Below are 20509 nucleotides of genomic sequence, written 5' to 3'. Positions count from 1 at the left end.
CATTTCATTTGCATATTTTACAGCTTTTGTACCTGAATGCATCTTTCATACGTCTTTTACCCAGAATACAGCAGCACCAAAATGATGCCATTGTATAGCACTGTAAAAACTGCCAAACTGAAACTGTTACTTTTGCAGAGCTATTTGAACCTGATTTAACCCATAAAAATAATTGTGTGTGTATAATTTAAAGTTAGGTTGATTTTATGATCATCTAGTTGATTTAGATGTTACCACTAGATTACTATTATTTCACTTATCAAACCAAGTCTCATCTCCAACAGAGAAAAATAAATGAGGCAAAAGTTTCAGAACTATCTTCACTCTTTCGAGCCTCTCTTTTTGAAAACTTATTTTGTAAAATGTATTTTTGTTAAATGCTTTTTCCATTCTATTTGTGGGTCTAAGTAAATCACACTTTGTTTAATATTTTGTTTTGTTTTTTTAGAAAATTTACTTTTATTGTCCTACACGTGTGACTTAAGTCTCAAAATATTTTGCGATGCTGTATTTATGAATAAAAAAGGAGTAAAAATACACTCAAATTACTTTGAAACTGTTGTTTTTAGGCTTGAATGTTTAAAAAAAACACCCTTTTAACATATTTTCCATTTTTGCAGCACCTCTCTTCCCAGTCTGTCTGTAAAGCTCTTGTTTAATTCTAGTCTCTCTGAAGCCTCTCCTCCGAAAAGCACAATGTGCTCTGATTGGTCAGCTGGAGAAATGTGTTGTTAATGGTCAACTGCTTTGAGCGTGTTTTAAAAATGTCATGCCTGTTACCATAAATAAGAGTTTCAACACAGTAACTCAACTTAACCAGGTCTCGCTCCCTTTTTTTTTTGCATATGCATTGGGTGGAAATTATTTAAATAAGGAATATTGTGATGTGTACGTTCCCAGAAGTAAACTCAAGAAAATTAAAATGGTAATTTTGACTTTATATCTCACAATTCATGATATAAAGAAAAAAAAATCATGATATCACAACTTAATTGTGAGTTTATATCTCACAATTCTGACTTTATATCACAAAATACTGACTTTATATCTCTTAATTCTGACTTTATATCTCATAATTCTGCAATGTAAACTTGTAAGATAAAAAGTCGCAAATATATTTAAAACATGTTTTATTCTGTGGCAGACTCGAGCCTCCATAGTTTTTAGATTCTTTAATTTATTCTGACTGAAAAAAATAAAATAATTTTTAAAAAAGAGATATGAGAGAATGAGAAATAAAATGGCTTAATTTGCTTTATGCAGATTAATATTCTTTTTTGTTGTTGTTGTCATGAATATGACCTGGATATGATTCACCCTAAACGGTAACAGGCTGCTTCTAATGAATCTGTTTGGAATATGAACAATAGAACAACAGTTCTCATCTCAAAACACGTTCTCATTTTCAGAGCTGAGCAGATGATGTCTGAAGAACACAGACAGTCGCTCAGTCTCATGCTGGCAGGTATAAAGAGAGGAATACACAGATCTTTTTGTCCAGCACACAGCAGACTTACAACGCTGTAACAGAGCCAAGCTCATCAAACCGACGCATATTCATGAGCGCTCTCTCACCCACGCTTATTTTAATTGCAAATTAAGGGCAAAAAGAGTCTTTAATTTGACTGTTCTTCTCCATGATTCTATGTAACCTTGGGTTAGGGGTAACACTTTGACAGCTCTAAGAGAGAGAGAGAGAGATAAGGTTGTTAAAAAAAGTTTACCATCATGTTCACTCGCAGTTAATAGGGTTATTTATCATTTCCAAAATCTAGCAACAGTCTGACATCTTTAAGGTTGCTTTCACACTACCACTTACAAACCGTACCCAAGTCCGCTTAAAGGGTTACTTCAGTAATTTAGCATTAAGCTTTGTATTTAAAGGGTTACTTCAGCGATTAGCATATGGCTTTGTATCAGTAGAAACCCTGGAGTATATTCAAATGATTGTGCTTTCCCCCCTCATATCCCCCTGAGACAAGAGATTTATGCATTTCATTTCTGGAAAAATTCCTCCTATGATGGAAATTGACGATATTTGCATAATAGGAGGAATGTTTGGCCAAAGGCTAAAGACTACAGCCAGCAGAGGGAGCCATTTCCACATGTTTTGAACCCGCGCATGGGGGATGGAGATTACACTCAGAGCTCAGCTCGCAGCTACAGGCACTCATTTAAACTGAGCTATGGTGAGAAATGTAAGTCTTTTAACTTCTCAAATTAATTTCTATGAAAGTTAAGCTTGCAAAGGCATGAACTGAAACGCGCCAGACTGAACTAGCGTTGTAAATGTATGCCGCGAGTGTAGTCGCGATTACCTCAGCTCTCATCACGAGAGATCATCAGCTCATTTATCTGATCCTGCAGTTAGTGCTCAGTGCTGTGATACTCACGCGGTGACTCACTCATTATATTGAACAGACACGTTCAGTTTTTAATTGTTGTGTCTTCAACTCAGTCACAGTAATCCAGTAGCGGTGGCTTTGGGAATGGCCTCACAGGGCAGCGAAGCATTCTGGGAATTGTAGTCTTTCATCCCCAAGAGACAAAAATACATTTTCTGTCTTTTCTCAGTCTAGAAGGCACCAAATTCAAAAATAATTTCACGTTTCTACTACATTGATGATCCAGTTTAAATACAGATTAATTTTCCCAGTGCTGAAGTACCCCTTTAAACTGGGTCATTAATAGCCTAGAAATCTAGACGCACCCCCTAGGGGCAGATATTCGTATCTGCCGTGAGTGTCGTCTATCAACTCTCAATACAGTTCTGAGCTGTAAAAACCAAACTCTGGTCGGGCCAATCACATCCTGTATAGAGTCGGTGGGCGGGGCTTAACAAAGTGCCGGCAGAGTTGTGCTTGCGTGCTACTAGTAATCTAGGCTGGAGAATGGCAGTCTTTCGAATCAGCTTTGACCGCGACTCTGGAAGACTTGGAGTTAAGCTTTTCTCTGAGAAAAGAACAAAGAACGGCACTGAAGTCATTCTTAAAAAGGGAAGATGTGTTCGGAGTTTTGCTGACCGGATACAGCGAATGTTTAATCTGTCAACGAGCTCCGCTTCACGCTGCTCCGGTTGGTGTAGCGCTATCCTATCGCGTGCAGAGGGAGTTTGAAAGACAACCGTTTATCCCGCCCCTCGGATTGAGCCCTGCCAATGGTCAGGCTAGGTCATTAATGTAGTAGAAATGTGACCTTATTTTTGAATTTGGTGCTTTCTAGACTGAGAAAAGCCAACATTTATTTTTGTCTCATGGGGATAAAAGACCACAACTCCCAGAATACACTTGCTTCGCTGCCCTACGAGGCCACTCCCAAAGCCCCCTGGTGGAGTCTACTGGATTACTGGATCACTTCACTTTCCCGCCGCGTTCATTTTCAGTTAGAGAACAGACACTACAATTAAAAACTGAACGTGTCTGTTTAAAAAATGTGTGTGTGAGCTGAACGAGAGTCACGGCACAAACGCAGCAGGAGTCAGATTACATTCATCACTCGAGCTGAGGTAATCGCGACCGTGACATACATTCACAGCGTGTGTGCAGTCTGGCGCATTTTCAGTTCATGCCTTTGGAAGCTTAACTTTTATAGGAATTAATTTGAAAAGTAAAAACTCACTTTGCTCTATCAGCCACCGCTCCATTTACATGAAGGCCCGCAGCTGCCTAAGATGAGTGCTGTGAGTGATGTGATCCCACCCCCCATGCGTGGGTTGAAAACATGCGGAAATAGCGCCCTCTACACAGCTGCTGCTTTGATGCAAACGCATCCTGGTTCAGACCCAAATAATATAATATGAACACAGTCAGGGAGGAGCAATCGAAGTAAGCAATTTAGTCCAGACAATCGAACCAAGTGTGAAAGCACCCTGAGTTGCATTGCGTATACAGACTGCTGGCCTATATTACAGTAATTTGATAACTGTCAAATTAGCATGTAGAAATTGATTTCTGCCCTAATTCAGATTAATCTGAATAATATTACAAACAAAATTGACAGAGTATGGACATAAAAAAGGCAGGGAAAGGTTTTGTACTCTCGTTGAATTTACATAATGCATCATTTCTAAATTTGTACAGTTTTTGTTGCTGATGCCATTTTATTTTTGCAGTTTGTCTAGGCCTATTTATCTATGTGTATTTTGTACGGTATGTGTATACTATGTGTGCTGAATGTTGCTTCTGGTACAGTCCGTGGAAACATATTTCCTCTACTGAGGACACTAAAGAATAAATCTGAAATCTGAAAATGAAGCTTGAATCATGAAGAGCAAAAACAGCACATTCTCTGTCCATTTCAGCAGCTGTAAAATTTGTATCATATTTGATGAACTTTTACCTTCTTTGTTGCCTTCCTTGTTGTGTTTTTTCAGCCATTCAATATTCTTCCTGATTGCATCCAGATAGCTCTCAGACTTCCCAGGATGACCTGACAGAAATGACCAGACGATTTTCACATGTATATGACAATTTTTTGTAATCAAGGTTAAAATTAATTAATCAAGGTTACCAGTGACAGAAGAACATATTATTATTGTTTGTTTAAATTACTATAACTCATCTGCCCTGTTCAATATTTTGCAAGAGAATATAGAGATTAATTAATCGTGCTTTCAGAACAGACATATTTTTACAGTCATCAAATGCATATTTGTACACAGATCATTTTGCCATTATGAGTTTCTATAGCAACAAATAATTTCTGTGAGTACAAAAGTTCTGAGCCGTCGTCTCGTGAAAGCAGCATTAATGTGTAATGGGTGTGTTCTAAATGGTTCTTGGGTAATAAACCATAGTGATTATCACAGCTTTTAACAATAATGTATAGTACATTTCATAAAATCAATAAAAGTCTCCCTTAACAGGATCTCATAATTTCATTAATTACTGTCAGTACTGTCAGTGTTACAGCGATGCCCTCAATCTGTTGGGCTGCTGCAGAGTCTCCCTATGGAACTGACTCTCTCTCTCTGTATCTCTACTGCAGTCTGGCTGTATGTTTCCTATGAAATTCCAGGCTAGTTTTGTATTTAATACAGGCTTATCAGCTCTGTTAACAGCTCAATTACACCAGCAGAACCTGAGAGGCTTTTTTTTTACACGAAACCGAAACCATGAACATGCTGGTGAATATGATCCTTGTATACACTCACTGATCTCTGTAGCAGTCTGGATGTCTTTGGTTGAGTCTTTCAGGGACTCGTACTCCTTCTGCATTTTGGCAGCTTCTGCTTTGGTGTTGTCATCATCATCCGCTGCTTTTCCTGGAAGGGGGGGGGGGGGTGCATGGGGGGACAGCATAGTGATGCCAATGTCTTCCTGAGCAGAATCTGCAGTGAATGACTTGCAGTTTGCAGTGGTGTGACCTGGGCTGGTTTGAGGTGTGGTGGTGGTGGGTCGGAGTGGGGTAATGATTTACCTGTAGGGGGCGTAATGCTGAGAGGAACCAGAGATTTGCCCAGCTTGTTCTTGGTCTGCAGGGCTATCATTGCATCCAGATTTTCTGTGAAAAACATAATATTTATAAAACCATTGATGATGTTTTAAGCATTTTTTGGAGACTATATTTTTCATGCATCAATGTACTATGTACACAATCTGGCGTAGTTTACACAAGCGCCGGAAGGGATCTCTTGCGTGGATCTCTACGCCAGATTGTGTACATTGACCTCACTTTGATCGCGCGCTGAAGGATATAGTGGTGTATTAGAGGTCAAAAATGATATAAATATTGTTCGGTTTCTTGCACAAACTGATTGTTACGTGTCTTAAGACATCAATGTTTCATCACGAGCCGCAGTGTTTAATATGGATTTGTCTGTGCATGTTTTTTTGCTCTCACAGATTTTGTTACCATTCATGCATTATACGACTGACAGACTGCAACGGTTGGAGTTAAAAATCTTTTTGTGTGCTCAGAAGAAAGAACTTTGGATGCCCTAGGGTAAGCAGATAAACATCAAATGTAAATTTTTGGGTTAACTATCCCTTTAACAGATACAACTCTTGATTTGAGTAATGTATTATTAAATGTTGAAATTAACTAAGATTTATAGATGCTTTAGAAGTATCATGGATAATTCATTTTAACTAATGAAACCTTATTGGAAACCAGTTTTTATAACTTAATTATGGTAAAACTTTATTTCGACTGTCCTCTTTAGACGTTCAACTAACTATAAGTAACTTTGCAACTATACTCTCATTAGAGTATTAGGAAATTATTAAGTTAAGTTGAAAACTATACTGTTATTCTCAAGTGCATGTGTATTCAGTCTATAGACGCGTAGTGTCTCTTTACAAAGTGACATCGCCAACTACTGGCCTGGCAGCATTATGCAGCATTTTTGCGTGTTTTTGCGTATCCGTATGAATGGGGATAGTTTTGACAGCGTTGTCATCTGTATGCGAGAAACCTTTTAGTTTTTAGTACATCGTTTTCAGGTAAACATACCGGTAGTTGCAAAGTAACTTACAGTCAGTAGAATGTCGTTGGGGGACCATTAAAATAAAGTGTTAGCAGATATTAAGCAGACAGTCAGAAGTATTAGTAATACTTAGTTGACATGTAGTTGCAAAGTTTCTTATGGTTAGTAGAATATCTAAACTTTGATATAAAGTGTTACCATATTCATTTAAAATATTTAAGTTACTCAAATTAGTTTTTCAGTTCGTACAGTTTTCTCAATATAGTTTTTTGATCTAGTGGACTGATAAAATATATCTACAGCAACAGTGGCTAGTCAATGAGAGCACAAAGCACAATGTTACCTACACAAAGACAAAACACCATCAGGGTAACATATAGCACTAAAATAATTCAGTAAATATGAACTAAGAGTAACATAAAATATAGCAATCCAAACTGATGAGAAAAAATAAGAAAAATGTATTTTACTAAAAAGTGAACAAATCTTCTAAGCAAGTTATGGAAATGAGGCTTTTCCCATAAAAGCCCATAAATATGTTATAAATTCTAAAAATATTTTTAACAATTTTATTATAATGGTATATTGCAGTGATATTTTTTCTACTTTAAATAAATACAGTACAATTACATGCATTGTCTTTTTATAAAGCAAAACAAAAAACAAAACAAAAACTACTATATACTACAGTCCCTGACAAAAGTCTTGTCACTTATCTATTTTCTAGAAATACCTGATATTAACCTGACTTTGAATTAATTAATTGGTGTTAGAAATAGCTCATATGAAAAGCTAAAACCCTCCCAAAAGATGTTTAATGCACTGAAATAAATAATTTTCACAGAAAAAATATTTATCATTTAATCAAGACAGAAAGGTCAAATTTTGGCAAGACAAAAGTTTTGTCGCCTATACAGAAATTGAAAAAATTTACTGCAAATACAAAAATATGTCAGCAAATTAAGTTGTGGTGCTGTGAGATTCAAATTAAATATCTTGTATGACTTCCATGAGCTTGAAGGACTGCATCCATGCGGTTTGGCAAGGATTCATACAATTTATTGATGAAGTCATCAGGAATAGCTAAGAAAGCAGTCTTGCATGCCTCCCAGAGTTCATCAATATTCTTTGGTTTCGTCTTCCATGTGTCCTCTTTCATCCTACCCCACATATGCTCAATGATGTTCATGTCTGGTGACTGGGCTGGCCAATCCTGAAGCATCTTGATCTTCTTCGCCTTGAGGAACTTTGATGTGGAGATGGAAGTATGCAATGGAGCACCGTCCTGCTGCAGAATTTGGCCTCTTTTATGGTTGGGAATATAAGAGGTAGCTAAGATTTCTTGGTATTTTAGACAATTGATGTTGCCTTCCACCCTGCAGATCTCTCGCACACCCCCATACTGGATGTAACCCCAGACCAGGATTTTTCCGCCACCAAACTTCACTGTTTTCTGGGTGAATCTCGGATCCATTCTGGCTCCAGTAGGTCTCCTGCAATATTTGCGGCGACTGTGGTGTTATTTAAACAGAAGATTCATCTGAAAAATCCACCTTCTGCCACTTTGCCAGCGTCCATCCTTTTAGCAGGCTGTGGGCCTTGGCAAATGCCACACGGTTTTTTAATTGTCTTTTGTTTAGTGCTGGCTTCCGGGCACTGATTCGACCATGGAGGCCATTTCGAGACAGAATCAGACAAACTGTTCTGGTTGACACAGGGACTTCAGGTGACCAGGTCTCGTGGAGCTCTGCTGCAGTGGAAAATGGGCTGGCCTTGGATTTTCAAGCCAACAAATGGTCCTCTCGAGCAGCTGTCTTGCGGGGTCTGCCTGACCTGGGCTTGTCAAAAACGTCTCCAGTCTCTTCAAATCTTTTTTTTATCCTCTGTACTTGACACTGAGACACATTGAAGGTGTCTGTCACATCAGCAGTGGATCTGGTCTTCAGCCTCATGATAATCAAAACTTTAGTCTCAGGGTGAATCTTAGGCATGTTTGCAGAGGTCTAGTTGCAGTTGATGTGAAGGTCTAGCGTACTGGGGTTCTTTTTATACACACTTGAGACCTAATTGAGCCATTATGAGTCACAGGTGAAGCTCATATGACAAGGTGACAACACTTATGTCTTTGCAAAAATTGACTCAATGGGCTTTACCAAGCTGTGAATATTAGAATACTTTTTGAAAGTTTAGTTTTTCACTGAAACATTATCACAAAAGCTGGTGGGATTAAAATGAGCCATTTCTTGTGAAAAAAATCTTGATTAGAAATATATTTCAGCGGCACTTTAGGTCAATTTGTACACAAGTGACAAGACTTTTGTCAGGGACTGTATATACTGTACTATATACAGTTAACCAAAGATTTTTGTTTTGGTTATGGTAGCATTTTTTTTTTTAATTATAAATAAAAATAGCTGTTTGAAATGTTTTAATCGTTTCCATATGTAATGTTCATGTCAAATAATAATAATAAAAAATAAAGTAATACAACAACTACATTTAGAGTATTCTATTTGTTTTTTTCTCCGAGGTCAAAGAGTGTATATTTTTTACCTGATCATATTTATATTTGACAACAGAGCTGCTTCCAACAGTCCATATGTAGATGTGCATGTACCCTGCTCATTAGGTGTTGTTGTGTACACACTTTTGTGTCTTAGAGCTGTTTGCCATAGACAAACACACATTAGAGCACAATGATAAGAGCCTCATCTCATGTTTAAGCCACAGCAGATCAATAACCAGCCGTATCCTGGCAACACACCCTGCCATTCCATTTGATCTTTACAGCACTGTCATCCTGTGGCGCAGGTTGCCAGAGTAACCCCATTATTACGCAATGGAGAATTCCAAATGGTTATCTGTGTTCTATCAGAACGACCGTGACCATCTCGTTAGAGAAACACACAGAATTAATTACACGGAATGAAAGAGAGCAAGAACAAATGAGAGAAACAGGATGCTGTTCCATATAAGGGCATGAGATGTACTACACATTGCTTGTGTGTCCTCGAAACAACACTGATCAGTGAGGATTAGTGACAGAAATACAAATTCAATAAAATTACATTTTGTGTTGTGTATAATACCTTTGAAAAAACGGACAATTATCGAAATTATTATTATTTGTATTATTTATTTATTATTATTATTATTATTATTATTTGCCCTTTGCTGTTGGAGTTTATGGAAATGCAAAATAATTTATGATTTACAATCATAGAACTTGACCTTGCTATATTAGTTTCTGTTAGATTAGGCCGTTTTTTTAAATCTCAGAAAATAATGTTGAAGGTAGCAGTATATTCTGTGATGCTGTCTTTAATCACAGATATACATGCAGACACATACTGATGTCGAACTATTAACAACAGTGTTTGAAATATAATTCATCTTTAGTCATTATTTATCTGCGTTTAACATGACCCACAGGCAACACCAGCTCAACAACCAGCTCAATCCATCCTTAACAAAACGATCTTGTATATTAGTGCAGATCTAGTCAAATACATATGAGTCATATTCATGACACGGGACATTTTCTCTTACAAGTTGTCATTTAATCTCTTCCATTAAAGGTGCACTATGCAACTTTCCGGTCACTGGAGGGCGCCTATTCTAAACAAAGGTGTAGTTTGATGACGCCAAGTGTGAGCGCAGTATCTTGGGACATGTGGTCTTCACCTCACAGCCGGTGGAAAATAGGACTCGGGCAGAAATCACGTTCATGGAAGCGGTTATTAACGTTACTGTAGTGTAAAGCAGAGCAGGACCAAGTGTTTTGGAGCTGAGCACGGCCACTGGAGCGATTGTTAAACACACAGCTCGCGAGTACCGGGACTTTTTTTATGACGGGACGGGACACAGTCGCCGGGCGTGCGCACCGGTCATGATTATAAGGTAAAGCAGCTCTGTTTATCATATTAGATACATTTAAGTGTTTAAAATGATGTTATGACGTTACTCTGTGCGTTCGCTCGACGCTGCTGTGACATGTTCACACTGCTAAGAGAAAAGCGCTTCTGCAGAAAAAAACCGAGGGTAACGCAGATATGCGGAAACGTCCCGGTCCTTAGTTAAAATAGCAGTTTTCTCACAATTTACAAATAGTTGGAAACATTTGGGATAGATGATCAACAGTAACGTAATCTTGTATGTCATCAAAGGGGCTTGGATTATATTTACTCGAATCCTAAACGGAGAGCTTGTTTGTATATGCATTCACCTTCACAATTTCTCTCAAAGATGATGATCATGTTGGGTAAGTACTCTGTGTATCAATAAATTCTTTTATTTTTTTACAACACCGGCTAAGATCGTTTATTCCAGCGTGTGTGCAGACAGGGTCGCCAAGCTTTTACAACAAAATCCGCCAACTACTAGCCCTTAAACAATAGCTTCTCGGGGGGTTCTCCAGGGGAAAAATGGCAAGATTGCCTGCCAAAATTCACACTCATGGGTCTAAATATCACATAATCAACCCTTGGACATATAAAACAACCGCAGAAAAAAAAACGCGGACTTGGCAACACAGTAGTTGAGCTCTGTCTGTTGACATTTGACAATGAGTCGCTTCGTTGCTCTGATTGGTTGTAGGTCTATCCAATTGAGGTCTTTCCTGGTTCGGTTGAAACACGCCTCATAATCACAGCCCAATGGAGCAGTTTCAGACTCATTTTCTGACTAGAATTGAGTATGACCACGTCAGGCTACAAAAATACTACATAGTGCACCTTTAAAAATACTGAATGTGCACTTGTAGTGTAGGCCTACTTCCAATCTTGCAAATAATATCATTATAATTAAATAAAAGGCCAATTAAGTGTACTTAATGAGAGCACACTTTTCATGACTACGGGGCTTTTCACAATGCGCTTAACCTCGGGTTATCAATGCTCTAAACCCTGCGTGGCTCATAGAAACTGATGCACGTTACATATAGACAGTTGTCTTAGCATTTGAGTGAACAAATGTTAAATGGTGACAGTAAAATCAAAAGGGCGTTTCATTGTTACCTTTATAGTCTGAAAAGTGCATTCAGTATGAACCTGATGATAGTACAGTCTGCAATATATAGGCTAAAGTAATATGTGGATGTGCAGTGCAAGAGCTTTTAAAGGGATAGTTCACCCAAAAATGAAAATCTGCTTACCCCGAGGGCATCCATAATGTAGGTGTGTTTGTTTCTTCAGTAGAACACAAATTAAGATTTTGAACTCCAACCGTTGCTCGTATAATGCATGTCAATGGGGTGTAATTCTATGAGAGTAAAAAACACACAGATACATGAATCCATATTAAGCCCTGTGGCTCGTGACGACACATTGATGTCTCAAGACACGAAACACTCATTTTCTGCGAGAAACCCAACAGTATTTGTTAGTTTTACCTCATATCAGACGAATCTCATCTAGTATTCCCCGTCGCCATTACTTCCATCGAAGAAGGTCAAAAGACCGGTGCGAGCATAGATATATTAACTTAGATGACTCATTCAATTGATCCGCACAGGCACTAATGAGGCACACATAGAGATCTATATATCTATGATCGCGCCAGTTTTTTGACCTTCTTCGATGGAAGTAATGGTGTTGGGAATATTAGATGAGATTTGTCTGATATGAGGTAAAAAAAATAAATACTGTTCAGTTTCTCACAGAAACAGATCGTTTCGTGTCTTGAGACATCAATATGTCGCCACGAGCCACAGGTTTAATATGGATTGTGTATGTCTGTGTGCTTTTTACTCTCATAGCGGCTGTCATAGAAAACATCCCATTGACATGCATTATATGGCAACGATTGGAGTTAAAAATCTTTATTTATGTCCTACTGAAGAAGCAAACACACCTATATTTATGATGCCCAGGGGTAAGCAGATAAACATCACATTTTCATTATTGGGTGAACTATCCCATTACGTAACCCAGAGGGGTTAAGAATGTTTCTCATTCATTTTTTGTAAAAACTGTATAGGGTCGCACAGGTGTATAACAGTAATTATATTTTTTTCTGCACAACAATAATTGAATCTTTGATGACTGAATAAGTGCAATTGCCCTTCATTCCACAATGTCTGATACACAATGATGAAGTGACGTTTCACTCACGGTTACCACAGGCAGAAAACATAAGAATAGGAAGTATCATCAAAACTTGAAATGTCTCAGAGATGTACTGCGGAGCAAGTGCTGCATGCAATCAGATATTAGTGTCACTGTCACTTGATGGTGGATCTGGTGAAGAAGCTGTCAGTGATCAAAATATTGATTTTGCAGATGCTGTTTTGAGAATAATCAAATGTTGAGATTGTTAATATGAATCAGAATCAGAATGTACTGGGAATTAGCTCAGACGAGGACAGTGATGATGGTATTAAACATCTGCTCAAACTGAAACTTTCCAAGCTCTCAAATGTAACAAAATATGTTTTATTTTATTCTTCTGTAATTGATACTCTAATATTAGGAGAGTATTATCGTGACAGGTAGAGAGATTCATGCGTTTAAGGGTTAAAATGTATTACGTCATCAGTTCTCCTTTTATAAGTATGCAAAAAGTCCATTTATTTTTCAAAAGGGCTGACAATTTACGAGTAAGAATCACTTTTAGCAATGCTTAAGATATTTGGTTAAGTAATTATTACAAGTGCGCATTACAATGAAATTTGATCTGGTCCTAAATTGTACTTGTGTTTGTTGAAAGGTTATTGTGGTTGTCATTAGAGGAGGAAACAAAAGTAGCAATATTCATAAGCTAAGGTTTTATCTTTTCATCGAGTCATAAACACACTTCCGGCAACACTGTCCCCACCTTTTGTTTATATATAAAGAAAGTTACATCCCTGCTGTTGTATGATTGAACACACAGGAAACACTGAAACTGCATCAGCAAAAATCTACTTTCTGCTGTACAGTATATTTGATTTTTCAACTATCTGCTCTATATTTGATCTGCTCAGTCTTTTGTTTATTTAATTTTCATTTTCATGGACTTTCGAATGAGGATAAACTCCACATTAGAAGCAAGTCAAAATACAGCTGCTCTCACTCTGTCTGGACGTAAATGCACACAAAGGCATTCAGTCACATTACGGTTATCTCAGGGATTCCTTACTGCCCACACATGCATACAACCAGTCCTAGGCATGACAGACAAGTATATACTGCTATCCTTGAAAGAAAAAATACTGTGTAATCTGACACAATAACAGCCAGTCAATATTCCCTCTAAGCTGCGCACGTACGCGGTCGTACAGAAATAATTAAATGCAGCGCAGATGGCAGACACAAAATGAGGGGAGAAATCCATTTGATTGTACTTTAAATGAGAAATAATTGCAGTGCTCTGTTCAAATGTTATAGAGTTAGTTTCGCTATAATGAGTGTTAGATTAATGTTTCATAGAGAAAATAATGTCACATGTGAGTGGCAGTGAGTCGTGTGCGGTACAAATAGCTCAGTATGAGAGGCAACGTGAAACGTTAAGAGGTGAAATACAACGTCATCATGTTTTAAAGAAGAGTGACTTGATTAAGTGGTGGAAATAAAAGATGATGGACTTAGCACATACAGCAACAAAAGAGACATTTTCAGTTACACCCACCACAAGTGTAGCGTGCAAACACCTCAGTAACACGTCAGTTTATATAGATGTATGAGTTTTTTGGCTTTCAGAGGTGTTTAGATAAATATTAAAGAGTTCACTTTAACATACTTAAATATTAGATCTATTTAATTACTTATTGGTATGGTTTATTATTATATATATATATATATTTTTCAGATTGAAGCATTTCAACTGATATAATAGCCTATATCAGTTTAAATATTTTAATATTATAGGCTGTTATAATTATTATATTGTAAGCCTAATAAAGAATTGATCTCAGAAGGGGATTGTTTAGGGATCTTTGCCATTAAAATGTAAAAAACAAAACAAAAAAAACACTGATATAGAAAATATTAGAAATTCATAAGCAATAAACAAACATTTACATTTCAGGGTTTAATGTTACCAGTCGCCAATACAAACCCCTTTAGTGTGTGTTTACGTATGCTGTACAGGTCTGGTATAAAGAATGTTTTTACTCAGGTGACTAACATGTCCGCCCAATAGAGAAAAGATTTCCTCAGCGAGAAAAGAAATTAGAGGGAATATTGCAGCCAGTCAGAACATATTTGTTGTTTAGTTTAACAGCTGAAGTGAAGCAAACAAAATACTCTATGGTTTCTATTAAAGAGACAGCTTACCTCAACTCTCAGTATGGACTGATGTTTCTTACTCACACATATACACATCAGCTCGACATGAAATGCTTGAAATTTGCCCTAAAATACGTCATAAATAAGGTGGATAGAGTATTTTGCTCTTACCCAGATAAGACACTCCTTCTTCAGGTGTGATGGTTCCATATTTCACCATCATCTTCACAAAGTCGATCAAGGTCTTCATGATGGTGATCAGGGTTTCTCTCTCCTCTTTATCTTGCTCTGTAAAGTGAGAGGAGAAGGATGTGATGGATTAAGCGATGATCCTAGACTTTAATCTGGATTAATGTGGTGTTTGCTGAAGAAGGGGACAGCTGAGACCACAGGGAATGTGTTTAGCCAGATGGTGATGTTTCTAAAGACCTTATAACTGTTGATTTACTGTGTTGTGTTATGAGGTGTGTTTCATTAGGGTTTGTGTGGCTTTTGTGTGTGCTGTGTTGTGCTATATTTGGGTGTTGTATTTTTTGTACTTTTTTGACCCACTTAATTAGAACTTAAAGGGTTACTTCAGCGATTAGCATATGGCTTTGTATCAGTAGAAACCCTGGAGAATATTCAAATTATTGTGCTTTCCCCCCTCATATCTCCCTGAGACGAGAGATTTATGCATTTTATTTCTGGAAAAATTCCTCCTATGATGCAAAATGACGATTTTTGCATCATAGGAGGAATGTTTGCCCAGAGGCTAAAGACTACAGCCAGCAGAGGGAGCCATTTCCGCATGTTTTGAATCTGCGCATGGGGGATGGGGAGATTACACTCAGCTGGCAGGGAGAGCTCAGCTTGCAGCTACAGGATCATTTAAACGGAGCTATGGTGAGCAATGTAAGTCTTCTAACTTCTCAAATTCATTTCTATGAAAGTTAAGCTTGCAAAGGCATGAACTGAAACGCGTGCCAGACTGAACTCGCGTTGTGAATGTATGCCGCGAATGTAGTCGCGATTACCTCACCTCTCATCACTCGTGCAGTTAGTGCTCAGTGCTGTGACACTCGCGCGGTGACTCACTCATTATATTGAACAGACACGTTCAGTTTTTAATTGTAGTGTCTTCTCTAACTCAGTCACTGTAATCAAGTTGTTGGCTTTGGGAATGGCCTCACAGGGCAGCGAAGCATTCTGGGAATTGTAGTCTTTCATCCCCATGGGACAAAAATACATTTTCTGTCTTTTCTCAGTCTAGAAGCCACCAAATTCAAAAATAATTTCACATTTCTACTGCATTGATGACCCAGTTTAAATACAGATTCATCTTCCCAGCGCTGAAGTACCCCTTTAAGTAAATATATAGGTAATTTCATATAAATTCTTTGTACTGACAAGCATGTTGTCAGTAACTGTCAGTATTTTACTACATTTGCATTAGACTTTTGTAATGTTTCATATCCTACTGTCTTCGATCTAGTTTCCTGCTCTATTTAGTTACTATGGCAATTCATTTGATCATCACACCTGTTAGACTTTTAGTTTGTTATTAGTGTCTACTTAAAGGCCCCGCTGAAGTGCCTTGAAACACGCTGCTTTATTCAATGTGTTGACTAGAAGGACAACTCTGGGGAATTTTTAAGTTTATCTTGATCGTTATACCTTTGTGAGCTATAACGTGGCTAAACGCATCTCATTGTTATTTAAGGGACCTGTTCATTTTGCATTTTATGTCTGTTAAGAGGAACAAAGACACTGGCAAGCAGCGAGGCGAGAGACCATGAGAGCGGGCCGGTGTCGTGTGATAATGAGCGGCAGCTGCGCGACACACCGGTCTCGTCTCACCGGTATTCACTCGCTCCAGCACCACTGCCTCAGGCAGCCACTCGCGGTCCTTCTCCATCTGCGCTGCCCGAACTCCTCAGCACCGCGATCTCCCTCAGCAGCGAGGGCTCTTTGATATCATGTCCCTCCTTCCTCCTGGGCTTCGGCACCAATGTAATAAAGTTCGTAGAAATGGGATGGAAGGAGGCGGGAACCGGCGAACATTTAAAGACTTTTAATTCAAAATAAATAAACGAAAGTAATGCGGGTAGCCCCTCACGGACGACTGCCCGCACACACAACAAAACGTAAACAAAACGTAACATAAATTCCAGGCCTGGTCCTCTCTCATCTTCCACTGTCTTTGCTCCTCCTTTTATACTCCTGTCACTCCGCCGTGGTGAGACGAGACCGGTGCGTTGCGCATCTGGCGCTCATTATCACTTACCACCGGCCCGCTCTCACGGTCCCTCGCCTGGCTGCTTGCCACAGACACCCTTTACGTTTATGCCCCCATAACCCCCCCCCCCCCCCCCTCTCTCTCTTTAGACTGTAATCACAAAGATATAACAATCAAGATAAACTTAAAAATTTGCCAGAGTTGTCCTTTAATTTCCCCTGAAACGGCTCCAGCTGTAAGCAGCTCCTCCCTCTTTTTTAAAACAGCCAATAGCGTTTCGTTAATATCACAGATTGACTAGAGCCTTTCTGTTTGGTAAAGCCACAGTTTCCTCCTAATCTCTATCCGTTTATCATCATAATCTCCTCCATATTGCTTTGAAATACAGCATTCTGTGCAGAATTTAAATGGGTCCGATATGCTTTGCTGTCTCGCGCAGATGATAATAATAATAATAATAATTCATTACATTTATATAGCGCTTTTCTAGACACCCAAAGCGCTTTTACATATAGAAGGGGGGAATCTCCTCAACCACCACCAATGTGCAGCACCCACCTGGATGATGCGACGGCAGCCATATTGCGCCAGAACGCTCACCGCACACCAGCTGATTGGTGGAGAGGAGACAGAGTGATTAAGCCAATCAGGATATGGGGATTGTTAGGAGGCCATGATGGACAGAGGCCAATGGGCAAATTTGGCCAGGATGCCGGGGTTACACCCCTACTCTTTATCGAAGGACAACCTGGGATTTTTAACGACCACAGAGAGTCGGGACCTCGGTTTAACGTCTCATCGGAAGGACGGTGCTCTTTGACAGTATAGTGTCCCCATCACTATACTGGGGTATTAGGACCCACACAGACCACAGGTGAGCGCCCCCTGCTGGCCTCACTAACACCTCTACCAGCAGCTACCTGGTTTTCCCATTTGGTCTCCCATCCAGGTACTGACCAGGCTCAGCCCTGCTTAGCTTCAGTGGGAAACCAGTCTTGGGCTGCAGGGTGATATGGCTGCTGGATCCGCGCTGCGCTCTCGTGTCTCTAGTCTAGACCAGAGCCGTTGGTGTGTGTGTGTTGTTGTGTGTGTGCTGCGGCGGTGCACGTGAAACTAACATGAAACGAGACTTCATTCACCTCAACTGAAAGCATAATTCTGAATTATTACCTAACGCATGTATTGTGTGCTATGGGCCCTTCACCATGTAGAAAATAGTAAATGTGTGAACAACTGACCGATTTCAGCCGCAGCTTCAGCTTCATTCTGTTTATTATGTAGAGGCGGGATGATTGGACAGAAGATGAGATGAGAAGCTGAAGTTTGTGATGATGTCATACAAATCTGTGGTCCATTTTAACGGAAGTGAGAGAATGTACGTTTTGAGAGCTTATATGTCCTAATTGTGAATTTTGTCATTGTTTTGGAACAAACCAAGCTTATTCATAACCTTAAAAGTGCACTATGTAGTATTTTTGCAGTAGAATATCCAAAAACCACTAGGCCAGTGTTATATATTTTGTTCAGTTGAGTACCTACAATATCCCAAATGTTTCCAACTATTTGTAAATTGTGAGAAAATTGCTATTTTAACTAAGGACCGGGACGTTTCAGCATAGTGTTTGAGGAAGTCGCCTGTCAATTGCGACATATCTACGCTACCCTCGGTTTCGGGTTTTATTTGGCAGGAGCACTTTACTCTTAGCAGTGCATTACCTCATAATCATAACCGAAAGAGCGGATCAGTGCAGGCGCCCGGCGACTGTGTCCTGTCCCGTCATAATAAAAGTCCCAGTGTTCGCCAGGGGGGTATTTGTTTAACAATCGCTCCAGCAGCTGTGCTCAGCTCCACAACACTCGGTCCTGCTCTGCTTTACACTACAGTAACGTTAATAACCGCATGCATGAATGTGATTTCTGCCCGAGTCCTATTTTCCACCGGCTGTGAGGTGAAGACCACATCTCCCAAGATGCTGCGCTCAAACTTTGCATCATCAAACTACACCTTTGTTTTGTATAGGTGCCCTCCAGTTGACGGAAAGTTGCATAGTGCACCTTTAAGGCTAACATATTCATACTAAAAGCAAAAAAAAAAAACTTTAATTTCAGGGAGTCTTTAAGTTCCATGGTTCCTCATTTTAGGGTCTGTAATTGTTTCTTTATCATGCACAGTTTACATCATCTTGGATTACCCTGTGTTTGTTGGAAATCGCTGCATCATCTTCGTCTTTGGAACCTCTAGATCTGACACATTTATAGTAACTCAAATAGTCTTTAATGTCATTTATATTCATACTTGAATGTTATGCATTTAAATATTTGAATTGATGAAGTTGCAATTTAGTACATTTAAAATATAGTAACTTTAAATATCGAATAACACACTACCATTAAAATTAGAATCAAGTGCTTTACATGTGCTTTAGTATGTTTTGCATGTGCATATGGTGTACATCTTTAAAGCATAAAAAGAGATTATTAAAACATATATAACAACGTGCACTTTTTAAAAGCGTGTTAAGAAATCTAGTCAATTCAATCATATTATTTGATCTGCAGCTAATGTTTTTTTTTTCTTTTTTTTTTACAATTATACTTTTGAGATTTGAAGTAGACTACAAGTTCACATAATTCAATGCAATTAAGCACAATTCTTTTTCAAAAAGGGTGGTTTGTGTTGTACAGCTTTCTGTCTGTGTCATGCTGTATTCTGTAATGTTGTGTGTTTTGTTTAGGCTTTTTTGTGTTTATTGTGTATTAGTTGTGTGTGTGTGTGTGTGTGTGTGTGTGTGTGTGTGTGTGTGTGTGTGTGTGTGTGTGTGTGTGTGTGTGTGTGTGTGTGTGTATATATATATATATTTGTGTATGTGATGTGATATGTGGGTGACTGTGATTTCACAAAGTACATGTTCCTGGATTAACATCTTTGTTGATCCTGGAAGGAACAACATTCCAATCAACCAATCAGATGTGAATCACACGTTTACAGTTTATGTGAAGATTAGGCTTACAACCAGGGTTAGGTTAGACAGGTTGTTGGTTATCAGAAGACCAAGCTCAATCTTTTAAAGGGATTACTATTACATTCACTATGGTACCAAAAAGAGATCAAGTTAGAAGCGTCCACGTTTTACCTATTTAAATACAGTTACACGAATAGTTGAACGACCTAGTATGGTGACATGAAATAAAACGTGGCGCTTTTCTAAGCGGATTAAAAAGGAGAACAATCTTGATCTCTGTTTGGTGCCATAGTGAATGAACTGGGCTTAGTGGGCTAAGCTAAATGCTATCAGATCGTCACCGCGCGTCAGAGCGATTAAGTGCACGCACTGAGACGAGAGAGGTATGTATCAACTAGTTTTAGTCAAGGGAATAACATAGTTTAATATGAAAAAGCGGTGAAGTATCCCTTTAAGATTGAGCATTGGTCTCCGAATCTGCTATGTAATTTCTACTGCACAAGAGGCGTGATCAACGGGCATAATTCAAATGACTGTACAAAATTTGGATAGTCCTTCAACCAATCAGACCACAAGAGGTATGATCAACGAGCAACAATCCATCCTTCTTCTCTGTTCGTCATTGTGTTAAACCCGACAATAGCACGGCATGTGGATAAGCCAGTCTGTGATTGGTTCCCGCAAAAGTGTGACAGAT

The 20509-nt window shown here is 38.8% G+C and overlaps 1 protein-coding gene across 1 annotated transcript in view; it reads right to left on the bottom strand.

Annotated features, from left to right (window-relative positions):
* The window catches only part of scg3 (secretogranin III), a 44630-nt gene that overhangs the window by 13171 nt on the left and 10950 nt on the right, over positions 1-20509 (bottom strand). Inside the window, exons 8-11 of the mRNA XM_067419736.1 lie at positions 14803-14919; positions 5419-5502; positions 5153-5263; positions 4339-4428 (exon numbers count right to left, since the gene is read on the bottom strand). Coding sequence (XP_067275837.1) covers positions 4339-4428; positions 5153-5263; positions 5419-5502; positions 14803-14919 — 402 coding nt within the window. The remainder of the gene's footprint in view (positions 1-4338; positions 4429-5152; positions 5264-5418; positions 5503-14802; positions 14920-20509) is intronic.

Source organism: Pseudorasbora parva, chromosome 16 (assembly GCF_024679245.1).
Source record: "Pseudorasbora parva isolate DD20220531a chromosome 16, ASM2467924v1, whole genome shotgun sequence".
Lineage (NCBI taxonomy): Eukaryota > Metazoa > Chordata > Actinopteri > Cypriniformes > Gobionidae > Pseudorasbora > Pseudorasbora parva.
Note: the sequence above shows the minus strand (reverse complement) of the source record. Positions and strands in the feature narration are given on the sequence as shown.